At 43.2% G+C, this 15,980-nt stretch overlaps 1 protein-coding gene across 4 annotated transcripts in view; it reads right to left on the bottom strand.

Moving 5' to 3' along the window:
• Positions 1 to 15,980, bottom strand: part of LOC124605508 (formin-J) — a 123,839-nt gene that overhangs the window by 56,868 nt on the left and 50,991 nt on the right. For 2 of the 4 annotated variants that reach the window (XM_047137243.1, XM_047137245.1), the window contains exons 10-11: positions 13,058 to 13,249; positions 8,041 to 8,121 (exon numbers count right to left, since the gene is read on the bottom strand). In XM_047137243.1, coding sequence (XP_046993199.1) covers positions 8,041 to 8,121; positions 13,058 to 13,249 — 273 coding nt within the window. Of the gene's footprint in view, positions 1 to 8,040; positions 8,125 to 13,057; positions 13,250 to 15,980 lie in introns of all 4 variants that reach the window. The other 2 variants (XM_047137242.1, XM_047137244.1) reach the window with 1 other exon arrangement.

Raw genomic sequence — 15,980 nt, 5'->3', positions numbered from 1 at the left:
AGACTCTAAAACTCGATAGTGTACCACCAATCTGAAGTCGGTTTACTGGTAGAGATTTTGGCCAAGTTACCAGCGAGTTCATTCCACACGATCCCAATGTGGCCCAGGGTCCAGATGGCTGTCACGAAGCATCCACTTTGTTCGAGGGCATACAGGGAATCCTGGATAGCAATGACCAAGGGATAGCAAGGATAACATTGGTTAAGAGCTTGCAAACTACTCAAGGAGTTGCTCCAGATGAGAAAGAACCCACTGGTGCTAGAGAGGATATGCTCAAGAGCCCGAGAGATGGCTACCAACTCTGCAGTGAAAACACTACAGCCATCTGGCAAGGAATGCAGTTCAGTATATCCCACATAAGTATAAGCAAAGCTCATATGACCAGCAACCATCGAGCCATCAGTATAGACCATTTCCAAACCTTGGGATGAGTCAAGGATATATAAAAATTGATGGTGGAGGGCCTCAGGAGAGACCAAGTCTTTTGTACCTTGTGATAGGTCAAGATGAGAATGTGGCAAAGGGATGCACCACTGAGGTGCATGTATGTGGGCCCAGAGGAGAGATGGAAGAGAAACAACTGGAGTTCAGAGAAGAGGGACCGGACACGGACTGCGATCATAATCCCTGATTTGGGCTGCCTTTGCATGAGATGGATTTCTGTGTTTAGAAAGAGGAGATGGTAGTTTGGATGCTTAGGGGAGCTGTGAATGTGGGTAGCATAAATGACAAGCTGTTGCTAGCACCTGATCTGCAATGGAGGGACCCCACCTTCCAGAAGTAAGCTGTTGACAGGGCTAGTTTGAAAGGCTCATGTTGCTAGTTGAAACCAACAGTGGCATATCAGATCCATTATCCACAATGCTCAGGGCGATGCCGAACCATATGCCAGACTCCCATAATCAAGACGGGACTTTATAAGGGCTTTGTAAAAATGGGGAAGGGTAGTGCGATCTGCATCCCAGCTGGTATTGCTCAGACAGTGAAGTGAATTAAGGTGCAGCCAGCACTTTCAATTAAGCTGGCAAAAATGGGGAATCCACATGGACCAAGAATCAAAGACCAGTCCTAAAAAGCGATAAGTCTCCACCACATTGAGCAGTTGTTTGTCAAGGTACAGTTCTGGTTGTGGATGAATGGTACATCATTGACAGAAGTGCACGATGAGAGTCTTGGCAGTTAAAACCAAAAGTCATGGAAGAGGCACCATGCCTGTGATTTTCATGTGGCACTTTGCAGTTGACATTCAGTGACACCAACACTACAGGTGCAATGGTAAAGACAAAAGTCATCAGCATGCAGGGAGGGTGATATTGAGGACCCCATAGCTGCTGCTAGATTATTGACGGCTACTAGAATGGGAGAGACCCCACCCATTCTCTTGAATATGGTGGGGAGGGAGGGAGTGGGTACAATGAGAAGCACCAATGCAAACCTGGAACACACGGTGCAATTGGAATTATGGATAAAAGTGGACCTTGGAGACCCATTTGTGTAAGATAGCAAGGATGAGGTGTCGACATTTGTTGTCACATTTTCAGGTTAAAGAAGACAGCTATGAGATGTTCACACTGGAGGGCAGGCATGGTTAAGTGGCCCCGAGAGCCCACTGTAGGAGATGTAACAGGCAGTAGTACTGTCACCAAAGGAGGTGACGTCGTTATGACTGTAGCTTGTGACATTGCTGTAAATGCTGGGTGCTGCCGTTCCTACTTCTTTCTGCCCTCTTGGTAAGTAAGTTTGTTCAGAGTCCTGTGTTCCCGAATCTTCTTCTCCCTCTGGAAAATCATGCAATCTGGTGAGCATGTAGAATGGTGCTTTCCATAGCTGACAAAGATTGGGGGGGGGGGGGGGGGGGGGGGGGAGACAATAGGAGCATTTGCATGCTGTTCTTGTCCACAATCCCTACAGATGGGGCTAGTGCTGCAATGCTAAGACATAGGCCCAAATTTCAGACACTTAAAGCACAGCATAGGGGAGGGGAGGAGGACATATGGTTTCGCATCACATCATCTTTACCTATTCAGGCAATGAATCACCCTCAAAGGCCAATATGAAGGCACTGGTAGAGACTGTTTTGTCCTTTGGCCGCCTATGCACCCAAGAGGCAAAGTGTACACCCATCACTCAAAGCTGGCACGTACATCATCATCAGATTGTTACAGCAGGTCTCTGTGCAAAATAATGCCCTGAACCATATGAATACTGTTATGGGGAGTGGTAGTCACTGGTGGGTCACCTGGCTTGTTACAAGCAAGTAGTGCCTGTGACTGGGCAGGGGATGCTGTTTTGATCAAAATGGACCCCGTCTTCATTTTGGAGATAGCTGCAACTTCCTCAAATCTGTCTTCTAAGTTCTCCACAAATTACAGGGCGCGAGTATTTTTCTGCTTGCCACTTAGCCCTACGTTCCTCCCACAGCGTAGCCAGGGAAGGGAACATATTAGGGTCATATCTCTCGGCAAAAAAATGAGAACTGTCCTTTCACAGAGACTGCTGGGTGCCGTATGGCCACCAGGAGGAGGTAACTTCATCCACTTCATGTGTGGCCTTATCCGCCATGGTGCCACCCATTCCAAACAAGGACTCCCCCAACGGGTGCCACCCAGCCTTCGCAATGGCTACCTGGCAAGTAATCTGTTGCTTACAGTCCCCATGCTCCAGTCACGATGGGCACATACTCCTTGACATACATGTGGAGTTTTCAGCTTGGCACCAACAGTGCGATCCCTGCCTAGTCAGGAGGCTATCACTGTGCACCTTTACCATGTCCACAATGTTAATCTGCACCTGATTTTGCGTAAACATATTTATAATTTCCCCCCAATTTACATACTATGAATAAATGTTCATGAAGAAAAAACCGACAGAAAATGACGCTGGTGTGATGTTGGCTGTTAAGTAGTGTTTCAAACATTACGTGGTTCAGTTTATTTTCACAACAGTGCTCCACTCAGAATATCTGAGCTGGTAAAGTTGGAACAATTCGTACTGTATCTTCTGCTGCTGCCAAGCTCTACTGGGCATGGTGGCTGATCGGAGTAGCTAGCTACATTTGAATAAGATATTGTGACCAATCGCAACCTTTGCCAAACTGTCTCTACTGCGAATTGGCAGTTTCGTGATTGTTGTGATCATTGTGACAGCTTTGTCGAACCATATTTAGCGCGTTTCAGCATTTGGCTACTTGTACCGCTAGTTGACACCATCACTCACTTTTCATTGCTCAAATGTTTAACAACAATGCCAATTACGTATTTTTTCATGCTGAGTGTGTTTCAAGAATTTATTCTCTTTGTCACATACAGTATTTACATGTGTATTTTTTGTGATGTTGCACAATCAATGTCAGTGATGGTTTGCTTGTGTGTGGTTTTCTACATAACTGAGGAGGCACAGTAAGTTACCTGACAACTACAGTGCAAGAGATGCAGAACAACACATACACAAACACCACACAAAGTACTTACGCACATATTTGCACTTGATAACGAGAAAAAATTATCGAAACATGTCATGCTAAGCATGAAAAAATACGTACGTAGTGCAATGTTTCATTATGTAATTAACGAATAACAGCTGCAGGCTTTCCAAAAACATCTATTATGACATATGAAACTGAGTTAAATGCTTCTACTTCCCAGACAGTTATCAGTTCCACTTACATCAGCTGTTTCTGTTAGATAATAAACCTTTATTAGATAATAAAGAAGTCCCTGATTTGTATTCTGATGCGTATTATGTACATATATATGTATCATACATAAAGTGCGAAAATGCAAGGGGGTATCCTACACATAACTTTTGCAGCTTAGAACATTATTAACCACAGTTCACATTTTCCTGCATTTTACACCATTTTTTGAAGTTCCTTGAAAATTGTAAAAGTGAGGTGTCACTGTATTATCTTATTAAAGAGAAAGGTACAAAGAGGGAGCAAACACCACATCGGCTGACCTTTCCTGCACGATCTGCAAATCTGGAATGGGGAACATGGGTTTATTTAATGAAATATTGTAGAGAGTGACAGAATTGGAAACTCAAGTCCCAATCATAAACCTGGTCCAAACAGAACATACTCCAAGAATACCATCCGATGGAGAGGCAGAGAGGGAAGCAATAGTGGAAGGAAAAGCTTGTAGCACAGAAACAAAGTAACGCTGCAAAGGCAGAGGCCCCATGGTAGATGAGTAATATACAATATGTAAAATATGGACAATAAGGTTGGAAGACCAAGAACAAAGTGTTCAAATAAAAGAAGTTTTAAGATGGGGATGTAGTCTTTTGTCTCTATTGTTGAATCTACCGTATTTACTTGAATCTAAGCCGCACTTTTTTTCTGGTTTTTGTAATCCAAAAGCCGCCTGCGACTTAGAATCGAGTGCAAAGTAAGCGGAAGTTCTGAAAAATGTTGGTAGGTGCCGCCACAACTGACTTCTGCTGTCGAATATATGCAGGGCTAAACAGGCATGCTTTGCAGGCACAAAGATAAATACTGGCACCAAAACCTGTGCGTCAGTAAATAAAAAAAAGATAGAAGATGAGCTTTTTTATCTGCCCCGAGTTTCGACCACTGCATTTTCATACATTATCCAACGAAGTAAATAGAAATTCTGTATTGTTCATCTTCGAATGTAGCATCCTTTCAAATATTAATAGCAACAAAAATAAATTTCTTTACACAAAAATACCAACAATGCACAAGGCTTTAGGATTGTTGCACGAGTAGATACGCTGGGGCTCATTAATATTTCACGTAGCGGCTCCTATTGTTTCGTGGTATTTTGTGAAGTGCTTGTTGGTGTTAGTGAATCATAATGAAGTGCTTTCATTATAGTGCCAAATCCAAGAGGGGAGTTATTTCTTTTTCAGAACCAAGTTCTAATCATTTTGCAGGTCTGCGATATGGGATTGATGAGAGCAATGCCAGGCGATGGCGACTGCAGAGAGACAAATTATTTGAATGTTCAAGTAGCAGGAAAGCATTTAGTGGGCCAAAGTGTGGCCGCTATCATGCACTAGAAGTGATTTTAAATGAATTTGTTAAGGAACAGCATCAAAAATTCCTGCCTGTGAATGTCGAAATTTTAAAAATTAAGGTACATGAAATTGCAAGAGAGCAAAAAATCTAAAATTTTAAGGGTAGTCGCAGCTGGATTGATCTGTTTATGAAGCGCTAGGATTTTTCACTTCGGAGGCGAACTTCAGTTGCACAGAAGCTGCCAAAAAATTATGAAGAAAAACTTGTGGAATTTCAACGCTTCATAATTAGGTGGCGCACAGAAAAGCAATACCTTCTTGGTCAGATAGGAAATGCTGACCAAACTCTCGTATATTTTGACATGCCGTCAAATTACATGGTTGACGCCAAAGGAAAGGAAGACATAAGTGTCCTTACATCAAGGGGGTGAAAAACAGCGGATCTCCATCATGATTGCTTGCACAGCAGAGTGACATAAATTAGCCCCATTCACAGTTTTCAGGAGAAAGTCTTTACTGAAGTCGGATGTATTTCTAAAAACTGTAATTGTACGAGCAAACAAAACTGGGTGGTTTTCGGAGGACATGGTGCTGGAATGGATTAGGTGTGTGTGGAACCTTTGTCCTGGCGCAATGCTTGGTTTATGCAGTCTGTTGGTAGGAGATAAGTACGCAGGCCATACAACACCTGCAGTGCAACGAAAATTACAGGAAAGCAAAACGGATTTGGCAGTAATTCCAGGTGGAATGACATCAATTCTGCAACCACTTGACATCTGTTTGAATAAACCATTTAAGGACAAGCTTATACGCATGTACACAGATTGGCTTTCGAAAAGCGACAGACAGCCGACACCAAAAGGACATGAAAAACGCACGAATTTGTCGCAAGTGTGCCAGTGGATTTATGATGCATGGAAGTATGTTCCAAAGCAGACTGTGCAACAAGCAATTAAAAAATGTTCAATATCCATTGCACTAGATGGTACGGAGGACGATGCTCCGTATGAAAAAATAAGCAACAAAGAATCGAGTGATTCAGCATTTAATTTCTAATTTATTTTCATTCTTATTTTATAAGTGTTGCTACTCTGCATTCAACAGGATAGAAAAGCGTGGAGCACTGCACCAAACCCGATTACGGACCGAAGACAACAACAACAACAACACACCATGCATTTCAAGTCATCACTAAATAGCTACTATGAAAATCCGACAGGCAAGACTGTTTGGGATGTATGTCAATATGGCCAACTCTATGTTCTGAATTTTTTTTTTTCCTACCTGTGACAAGAGACGGTTGCTAATAAGAACTTTTATGAATCGTGAATCACATGCAGTACTCTCTTCAGCATAAGAATAATACGAATGTCAATATTATTCCATGTATTCTTTCGTGTTTGTTGCTGTCTCATTTAAATCCTGTCTGCCTAATAAACTACGAAACTAGAGCGAGACAACAGCAAACACGGAAGAATATACATATCATGTCATGTCATGTCATGTTTATATTCGTATTATTTTTATGCTGAATAGTGATACAGTCAGAAATGAAGCACAGCAACTGACTAGATTTTTAAATCTAAGATGACTAATTTCTGTGCAGAATGTAATATAAGAGGCATCTGCAAAAATTTTCAAACGGAGAAAAATTTTCGCTAAACTCTCATTCAGAACATCATCTATAATACGCAGTCTATTATTTGGTTGTCATTGATCATTATCAAAGAAAGCAGCAGTGCAAGTAACAACAAATAGCAGTCTCTTGCCATTGTTTTGCTAATGAGACAATTCCTCTCTTTTTTTTATTGTAAGCGGCGGTAGTGCGCACATAAGCAAGCCATGCCGCGAGCGGCGACAGGTCGTAAACACTCATTATCAGAATGCGACAAACAATGCATGACACACACAATAATGCATTTTCAGCTTAGAGTGACGCAAACATCTACAACAAAGAGAACGGCACTTATCAGATCAAAGCAAAATAAGCAATCGATTCAAGCCAGACGAAGCACATGAAAAAGGAAGGGTACCCGTATAAGTACGGATGGAGCGCCTGACGCATAGCAATGGCTAGCTGGTAAAGCTTAACTGTTAAGCTTACAACTCAAACCAAACTACTGTAGTTGTATCTTCATCCATTCGCTCTAAATTGTGTCTCATGTCATAATGGATCAACTTTGTTTCGATTTGGAGGTGCGGTCTAATACTGTTTTACAATAAATGAACTTTTCTGGAATAAATGCATGCATCCTTTACAGGGCAGTTACAAGGAAAGTTCTCCACCATAAGCAGTTTATACACTATCTCAGCAAAGAGAAAGAGAGTGTCAAAAACAATCTTCTGTAATTAGCAGTGGTTCAAATAATGAAAACAGGCCAGTGAGTAAGAAATGGAAAACAGTGTACAGTATCGAAAGGCCAGAAAATGACAATTGACGTATGTGATATCAGTAAGAAACCTTTGTGTGTAAAATCTACAAAACACAATTTTACTTCCTATTGCATTCTTATCTCAAAACAAAGTCAGATATCAGTAAGAAACCTTTGTGTGTAAAATCTACAAAACACAATTTTACTTCCTATTGCATTCTTATCTCAAAACAAAGTCAATCACAAAATAAGTGCAATTTCAATGTTCGTTTGATAAAGTTTCTTTTCACAGGTAACAATGTGTTAACATGGAAAAAGAGCGGTATCACCACAGACACTGTCAATTTGACTTCTGCTGCTGTTCTTTGTATAAGAATTTCTTAAGTTCTTGTGTCAATTAGTTCTGGAGGTTGCTTCTTGCCACACAGAGCAGGCATTGGAGTCACAGCTAAGCACAATGAAAAGACTACTAAACATATAAGATAAGGCTTTCTTTGGAAACAGGAAACAGAAAACACACACACACACACACACACACACACACACACACACATTTATCCATGCACAACTCACACTCACATGGACATTGTCTCTGACACCTCATACATAGATGACATTACTAAGGAAGCAGTAAGAATGTTAATAAATTTTATTATACATATAACAGAAATCAAAAACAACTGCTAACCTTGAAGATGAGCCTCCACGACTGGACCTTGAGGAGGATGACCGAGAGCAAGAACGGGATGCGCTCGAGTGCCTACGTTTGCTACTGAGAAAGAAACAGTGACATGAGAAAGCAATAATAAAGTACAGCAATGCATAACAGTAGTTTTTAAACAGAGCAAATTAACGTTACAGCTTCATCACAAAATTTATACAGCTATTTGTTGTCTGTAAATTTTGAACTATGATAAAACCAAGATCATGATGAATGAATGAACACCTGTGGAAAATTCAGGCATGTCAGAAGGAACACTCCATCATAATTCTTAACACCGCAGGCACTACAACACCATATTTATCCGCCAATACCAGGCGTGACTTTCAATTACAAAGTGTCCTCCCCCCTATGGGAATTACAGGTTTTCACACATGAATGACATATGATACTTTGGGTCAGGCCTTGAGCCATACATGGACAGACAAAGTGGTTAAGGTGAATGCTCATGTAATGCTCATGTAATTTTCATTGTCATCATTCCATTACACAGCCGATGGATGGAAAACACCGACCATGGTTTAATAACGAAATTCAGAGGATGCTCAGAAAGTGGAGGTTGTTGCACTATGTTCAAAAGGGAACGCATAAATGATGAAAAGCGAAGGTTAGTTGAGATTCAAGCGTCTGCGAAAAGATCTATGTGTGAAGCATACAACTACCACCGATACACCTTCACAAAAGATTTGGCAGAGAACCCAAGAAAATTCTGGTCTCGTGTAAAATCGCTAAGCGAGTCTACGGCTTCCATCCAGTCTCTTGTTGATCAGTCTGGTATAGCAGTTGAAGATAGCAAAACAAAAGTCGAAGTCTTAATTTTCACATACTAGATATCGTTCACGGAGGAGAATTGTACAAACATACCATCATCATATGGACTCCCATATGGACGACATAGTACTAAGCATCCCTGGCATAGAGAAACACCTGACAGATTTGAAAGAAAATAAATCACCAGGTCTCGATGGAATTGTATTTCGATTTTACTAAGGGTGCTCTAAAGTATTGGCCCCTTACCTAGCCTGCATTTACCACGAATCTCTCGCCGAGCAAACAGTCCCAAGCGACTGGAAAAGAGTGAAGGTGACTCCAGTACATAAGAGGGGTAAAAGACCGGACCCGCAAAACTGCAGACCAATACCCCTGAATTCAGTTTGCTGCAGAATCCTTTAACACATTCTCAGTTCGAATATAATAAACTTTCTAGAGACAAAGAAGTTTATGTCCACGAATCAGCATGGTTTTAGAAAGCATCGCTCACACGAAACTCAGCCTTCTCTTTTCTCACATGATATACTGAGAACAATGGATGAAGGGCAACAGGAAGGTTCTATATTTCTAGGTTTCCGGGAAGCATTTGACACAGTGCCCCACAGCAGGCTGTTAATGAAGATACGTGCATATGGAATAAGTTCTCAGATATCTGAGTGGCTTGAAGATTTCTTAAGTAATAGAATCCAGTATGTTGTCCTCAACAGCGAGCGTTCAACAGAGACAAGGGTATTGTTAGGAGCACACCATATGAAGTATGATAGGTCCACTGTTGTTCTCTATATACATAAATGATTTGATGGACAGAGTGGGCAGCAATCTGTGATTTATTGCTGATGATGCTGAAATGTACAGTAAGGCGTCAAAGTTGAGTGACAGTAAGAAGATACAAGACAACTTAGACAAAAATTTCCTGTTGGTGAGTAGGATGAGTAGGAATAACAAACCTGTAATGTTCGGATGCAGTATTACTAGTGTCCTGTTTGACACAGTCAAGCCGTTAAAATATCTGTGTGTATTTATGCTCTTCACGGGTATGCTGACAGATATGATCGTCTTCACTACACGATATTTCGGTGATTCATCCGGCCGCCACCTTCAGGTGCAATCACTGAGTGCACAATCACACCGGAACTGAATGAACATCAGAAACGGGGGCTCCTTTATACCCCAGGTCCAGGCCACCGCACTGCAAGAAGCAGAAGAGCTGCCCCCTGCGAAGCGAAGAATTGCAGCGCTGCCAGCGGTAGAAACTGGTGAAAGCGATAAATTGCAAATCAAGATTGTAGAACAAAAGCAAACTGTTGCTTTTCATTTATTAAGATTTAGCAGGTCGAAAACTAGACCGTTGTTGTTTTGTACCCGATATAATAGGGATCCATATCTTACTTAAAGGAAAAATTAATAACGTCATCAGATAATCGTATTTCGATGGATTCCTTGAGCACACAATCCCAGTCGTCAGAAGCTGGACCAAGATTTGCGTCTCTCTAAATCACATGACATGCCCTTCATTGAGACAATGTTCGGTGATAGCAGATTTTTAAGGCTGGAACAAATATATGTGACATTGATGTTCCACACATCAGTCATGAACAGTGCGAATAGCCTGTCCAATATAGGCCTTTCCACAATGGTTGGGAATTTTATAGACGCGAGGCTTTCTCAGTCCCAAATCATCTTTAACAGGTCCAAAGAGAACTCTAGTCTCAGCCAAGGCATAAGTCCACTTTTAATATCATATTTCCTGAGAATTCTAGAAATTTTTGAAGAAAGGGTAGAAAAGCAACCGATTTACTAGTATCCGGCATTGGTTCTCTTGATGGTCCAAACTGTAAATCATGATTAATTTGATTAGTATATCCGTTGAACTTGAAGACAGCCTTAAGATGATCTAGTTCCTGTATCAAATTTTCGAAATCAGAAATGGCATAAGCTCTCTTGACCAATGCACATAGAACTCCCATGCGCTGATGTGGTGAATGACAGCTCTTAGAATGAAGGTAGCAGTCCATATGTGTGGGTTTATAGTATACGCCATGTCCCAAGATACCATTTTCTTTTTTGTGTACTAAAACACCCAAAAACGGTAATTTCCCATCTTTTTCAATATCCATCGAAAACTCGATGTGTGTATGAAGACAGTTAAAATTATCTAAAAACCGATTAAGAGCTTCCATTCCATGAGGCCAAACAACGAAAAGTATCATCCACTTATCTCCAAAAACATGTAGGTTGAAGAGAAGACGACTTGAGAGTGACGTTCAAAATCTTCCATAAAAAGACTGGTGACAATAGAGGACAGTCTGTTCAAAAAATACATCATTAAATAAAAAAATTTCGATGTCAACACATGGCGACACAATTCAGTAGTGTTATCATCCAAAAATTAACCAATTAATGACAGCATACCCGCCGGGAAAATCTATGGGATCACATCTGTGCGTATTGTTGCAAAGCGATATGAAATGGAACAAGCATATAAGAACTGTGACAGAGAAGGCAAATGGTTAACTTCAGTTTATTGGGAGAATTTTAGGAAATATTGGCTCAACTGTAAAGGAGACTGCATATATGATGCCTGTGCAACCAATTCTTATGTACTGCTCGAGTGTTCGGGATCCGTACCGAGTCGGACTGAAGGAGGACACTGAAGTAATTTTGTGACGGGCTGCTAGATTTGTTACCGGAAGGTAACATTCTTTTGCTGAAAACTCGTGAGAAAAATTTAGAGAACTGGCTTTGAAGCTGACTGCCAAATGATTCTACTGCTCCCAACATACACTGCGAATAAGGAGCACGAAGATAAGACGTGAGAAATTGAGGCCCATGTGGAGGAATATAGACTGTTGATTTTTCCTCACTCTATTTGTGAGTTGAACATGAAAGGATATTACTAGTGCGGGTACAGGGTACCCTCTGCCACAAACCATATGGTGGCTTGCGGAGTGTAGATGTAGATGTAATGGTTGTCCATATTCACAACTGTGATTACATTTCATGGAAATGTATCTGTTGTAAACTGGATCACCTGTTAAACATGAAAAGAGGCCTAAATTCAGAAATATTTCAGCGCATTAAATTAGGTTGGCAAGCCTACAAAAGATACTCTTCAGCTTTTAATTCTAAGATATTGGCAAAGCTGAAGAAAACAATTTCTGAGTGATGCATACTGCCAATAACAACTTATGGCTGCGACACATGGACATTAAATGAATTCATTGATATAAAACTGAATATAGCCCAAAAAAGAATGAAAAGATCAATGTTGGGCTACATGAAGAAAGAAGCTGGTATCAGACAGACAACAAAGGTCAGCGAAATAATGGAAAGAGCAAATACACGAAACGATAGTGGGTTGGTCAGGTCGCTCACACGAAAGAGTAGAGCCCAATTTACCAAAAAAGACCAAGGGGCAGACTACCTGACAAATAGGACTGGGACTTAAGAAGACAGATGGATTGAACTGGCAATGGGAAGTTCAAATGGAAGAACCTGCAGGGACGCTATGTTGCATGCCGGTGATGATGATGACGACGACAACAATGATGAATATCTGAATAAGACTGGTATAGTCTATCAGCAAACTGAAGAGCGAGAAGCACTTTTAGTGAAGGAGGTGGCCTCCCCCACCAACCAGTATGAGAAAGTATCAGTTTCCCGTTTAGCAGTGCAGTGGAATGTGCTGCAATTGAAGTAGATTCTGTTTGTCCGAGTTTCTTGCAGTAGTTGTTTTTGTTAGTAATTTCCACACTCAGTACAGTGTTCTTGCATTTGGTGAAAAATAAAAACTCCAAATGTGATTGGCATCAAATCTCCACTGATTTTAATTGGCACACTGCAGAATGGTCGGTGTAACTTTGAAATCACATGTAGCTGCTCCTTGTGACATAGTAGGAAACAGAGAGTGGGTACTTGCCTGTTCACTCTTCAATTTGCAGACAGACTACAAGAAAAGAAATTCAAACGAGGAAGTCACAGAGTAGCTTACTTCAGCAGTTTTGCTAACCAATCTTTGTTAACTTCAACATGTTTAGTCCTTTACCACCATTTTTATTCTTGCCGATTTAAATTAAAAAATGTTTACTCCACAATAATACCCTACCACAGTAAAACACTGGTTGGAAATATGCTTGACAAAGCTAGATGACGTACATGTATCCTGCAAGCAACACTTTATTCCAACTACAAAATTCTATCAAAAAAGTCTCACCTTGTCCGCCGTCTGGATCGTGACCTCCTGCGATGGCGGCTGCGATTTCTCTGTCGTCTTTGTTTTCTTGACGGGGAGTATGAAGAACTACGAGATGAACTTGATGAGCTTTGTGAGCTCTCACTGGAACTAGAGCTAGAATGTCTTTTTGATCTATACTGCCGATGCCTGTGATCTCGTAACCTTCCTAACCTGTTAAATAGACCAAACACGTTTTTATTCACTGAACTTGGGTTTATTATGTGTATTAAATGTCACACAAAATACTGTCATTAAAGCTATTTTCCCCACAGATCCAGCAACTGGAGAGGTCTCTCTTACACTCCATGTACTAATGATTCCAACCAATTTACCCATTCATTTTGACTTGTATTCCCAAACAGAGAAACAAATAAGGTGAGAGGAGGCAAGGGGGAGGAGGAGGGGGAGGAGGAGGAGGAGGAGGAAGAGGAGGAGGAGGAGGGGAAGAGGAGGGGGGAAGAGGAGGAGGGGGGAAGAGGAGGGGGGAGGAGGATGGGGGAGGAGGAGGAGGGGGGGAGGGGGGAGGAGGAGGGGGGAGGAGGAGGAGGCAAGAGGGAGGAGGAGGCAAGGGGGGGAGGAGGAGGAGGAGGAGGCAAGGGGGGGAGGAGGAGGAGGAGGAGGCAAGGGGGGAGGGGGAGGAGGAGGAGGAGGCAAGGGGAGAGGGGGAGGAGGAGGAGGAGGCAAGGGGAGAGGGGGAGGGGGAGGAGGAGGCGGCAAGGGGGAAGAGAAGGAGACAACGGGGGGAGGAGGGGGGAGGAGGCAAGAGGAGGCAAGAGGGGGGAGGAGGCAAGAGGGGGGTGGAGGCAAGAGGGGGGTGGAGGCAAGAGGGGGGGAGGAGGCAAGAGGGGGGGAGGAGGCAAGAGGGGGGGAGGAGGCAAGAGGGGGGGAGGAGGCAAGAGGGGGGGAGGAGGCAAGAGGGGGGGAGGAGGCAAGAGGGGGGGAGGAGGCAAGAGGGGGGGAGGAGGCAAGAGGGGGGAGGAGGCAAGAGGGGGGGAGGAGGCAAGAGGGGGGGAGGAGGCAAGAGGGGGGGGAGGAGGCAAGAGGGGGGGGAGGAGGCAAGAGGGGGGGGAGGAGGCAAGAGGGGGGGAGGAGGCAAGAGGGGGGGAGGAGGCAAGAGGGGGGGAGGAGGCAAGAGGGGGGGAGGAGGCAAGAGGGGGGGGAGGAGGCAAGAGGGGGGGGGAGGAGGCAAGAGGGGGGGGAGGAGGCAAGAGGGGGGGGGAGGAGGCAAGAGGGGGGGGGAGGAGGCAAGAGGGGGGGGAGGAGGCAAGAGGGGGGAGGCAAGAGGGGGGAGGAGGAGGCAAGAGGGGGGAGGCAAGAGGGGGGAGGAGGAGGCAAGGGGGTGGAGGTGGCAAGGGGGTGGAGGTGGCAAGGGGGTGGAGGTGGCAAGGGGGTGGAGGTGGCAAGGGGGTGGAGGTGGCAAGGGGGTGGAGGTGGCAAGGGGGTGGAGGTGGCAAGGGGGTGGAGGTGGCAAGGGGGTGGAGGTGGCAAGGGGGAGGAGGCAAGGGGGAGGTGGAGGGAGGGTTAATTGGGGGAGGGAGGGATGGTTAATTGGGGGAGGGAGGGGGAGTTGGGGGAGGGAGGAGGAGGAGGTGGGGGAGGCGAAGTGGTGGTGGGGGAAGGGGGTGGGCAAGTCGTGGTGGGGGAGGGGGGAGGGGAGGAGGCAACGGGTGGAGGGAGCTGAGGGGGGAGTAAGGGGAAGAGGTGGTAGGGGGAGAGGTAAGACAGTAGAAGATGGATACAAAGAGAGTGGGATAAGAGACACACACGGGAGCAAAAGGAAGATAATCATCAGAGATTTTGGGGGGGGGGAGGGGAGGAGGAGATGGACAGAGGCAGCGAGAAGATGGAGATAGTAGGATACACATCCAATTCCCGCACGTATTTAGCAATTGCGAAATATTGCCGGGTTCGCTAGTTTATTTTAAGGGGGGTAGGATGTCGAACAGGCCGACTTGGAGCGGGAGAGGCAGCACAGGACATTTCAATTTCCACTGTCTATACTTTTAGAAGTAAATTCATAAAACATTGTCAGCATGACCAGGAAGGATTCAGGATTCACACTTGTAGCAGCGGAAGTTCAAAAACATTACAAAATAATTTTTTTACATGTGAAATTTCATCATTTTTTCACTTACTTTTGGCTGCATTTGTTGGTATAGGTACACTTTCCTTCATAAGTAAGAGACTGTTCGATGAATTTTGCACAGCATACAAACCATACTTACAGGTGTCTGAAACTCTAGAATCTATTCAATTTACGAAAAAATGAATGAGCTGTTACGTTTTAAACTTTACGTTTAGAAAAAAATCAAATTTTGTAGTTAATTATCTCAATTTTTACCACAGTTTTTAATAGATTTGGAAAATTCTAGAGTTCATACACCTGTAAGTATGGTTTGTATGCTGTGCAAAATTCATCAAAGAATCTCTCTTACTTGTGAAGAAAAATGTACCTATAGCAACAAATGAATCCAACAGTACGTGAAAAAAATGATGAAATTTCATACCTAAAAAAAAAAATTATTTTGTTATGTTCTTGCACTTCCACTACTATGAGTGTGACTCCTGAATCCTTCCTGGTCATGCTGACAAAGTTTTATGAATTTATTAGTAAAAGTATAGACAGTAGAAAATAAAATGTCCTGTGGTGCCTCTCCTGCTCCAAGTCGGCCCATTTGACGTCCTACCCCCCTTATATCAGGGTGTATACGCGGACAAGAAAAAATATGTACGCCACATATTTTCATATAACGAAAGTGTAAATTTAAATTCCACCAAATGCCGCATGTTACTTTCCGAAGCATTGAAATCAAGATTGCAATGCGCTTTTGTAGTCAGTCATACCTCATGTCACGTGATCTCGCCAGCCGATGACAAGAGGACATTCGAGCATAGGACACGT

Source organism: Schistocerca americana, chromosome 3 (assembly GCF_021461395.2).
Source record: "Schistocerca americana isolate TAMUIC-IGC-003095 chromosome 3, iqSchAmer2.1, whole genome shotgun sequence".
NCBI lineage: Eukaryota > Metazoa > Arthropoda > Insecta > Orthoptera > Acrididae > Schistocerca > Schistocerca americana.
The sequence above is the reverse complement of the archived record's forward strand: the minus strand, read 5'-3'. Positions and strand labels throughout refer to the sequence as shown.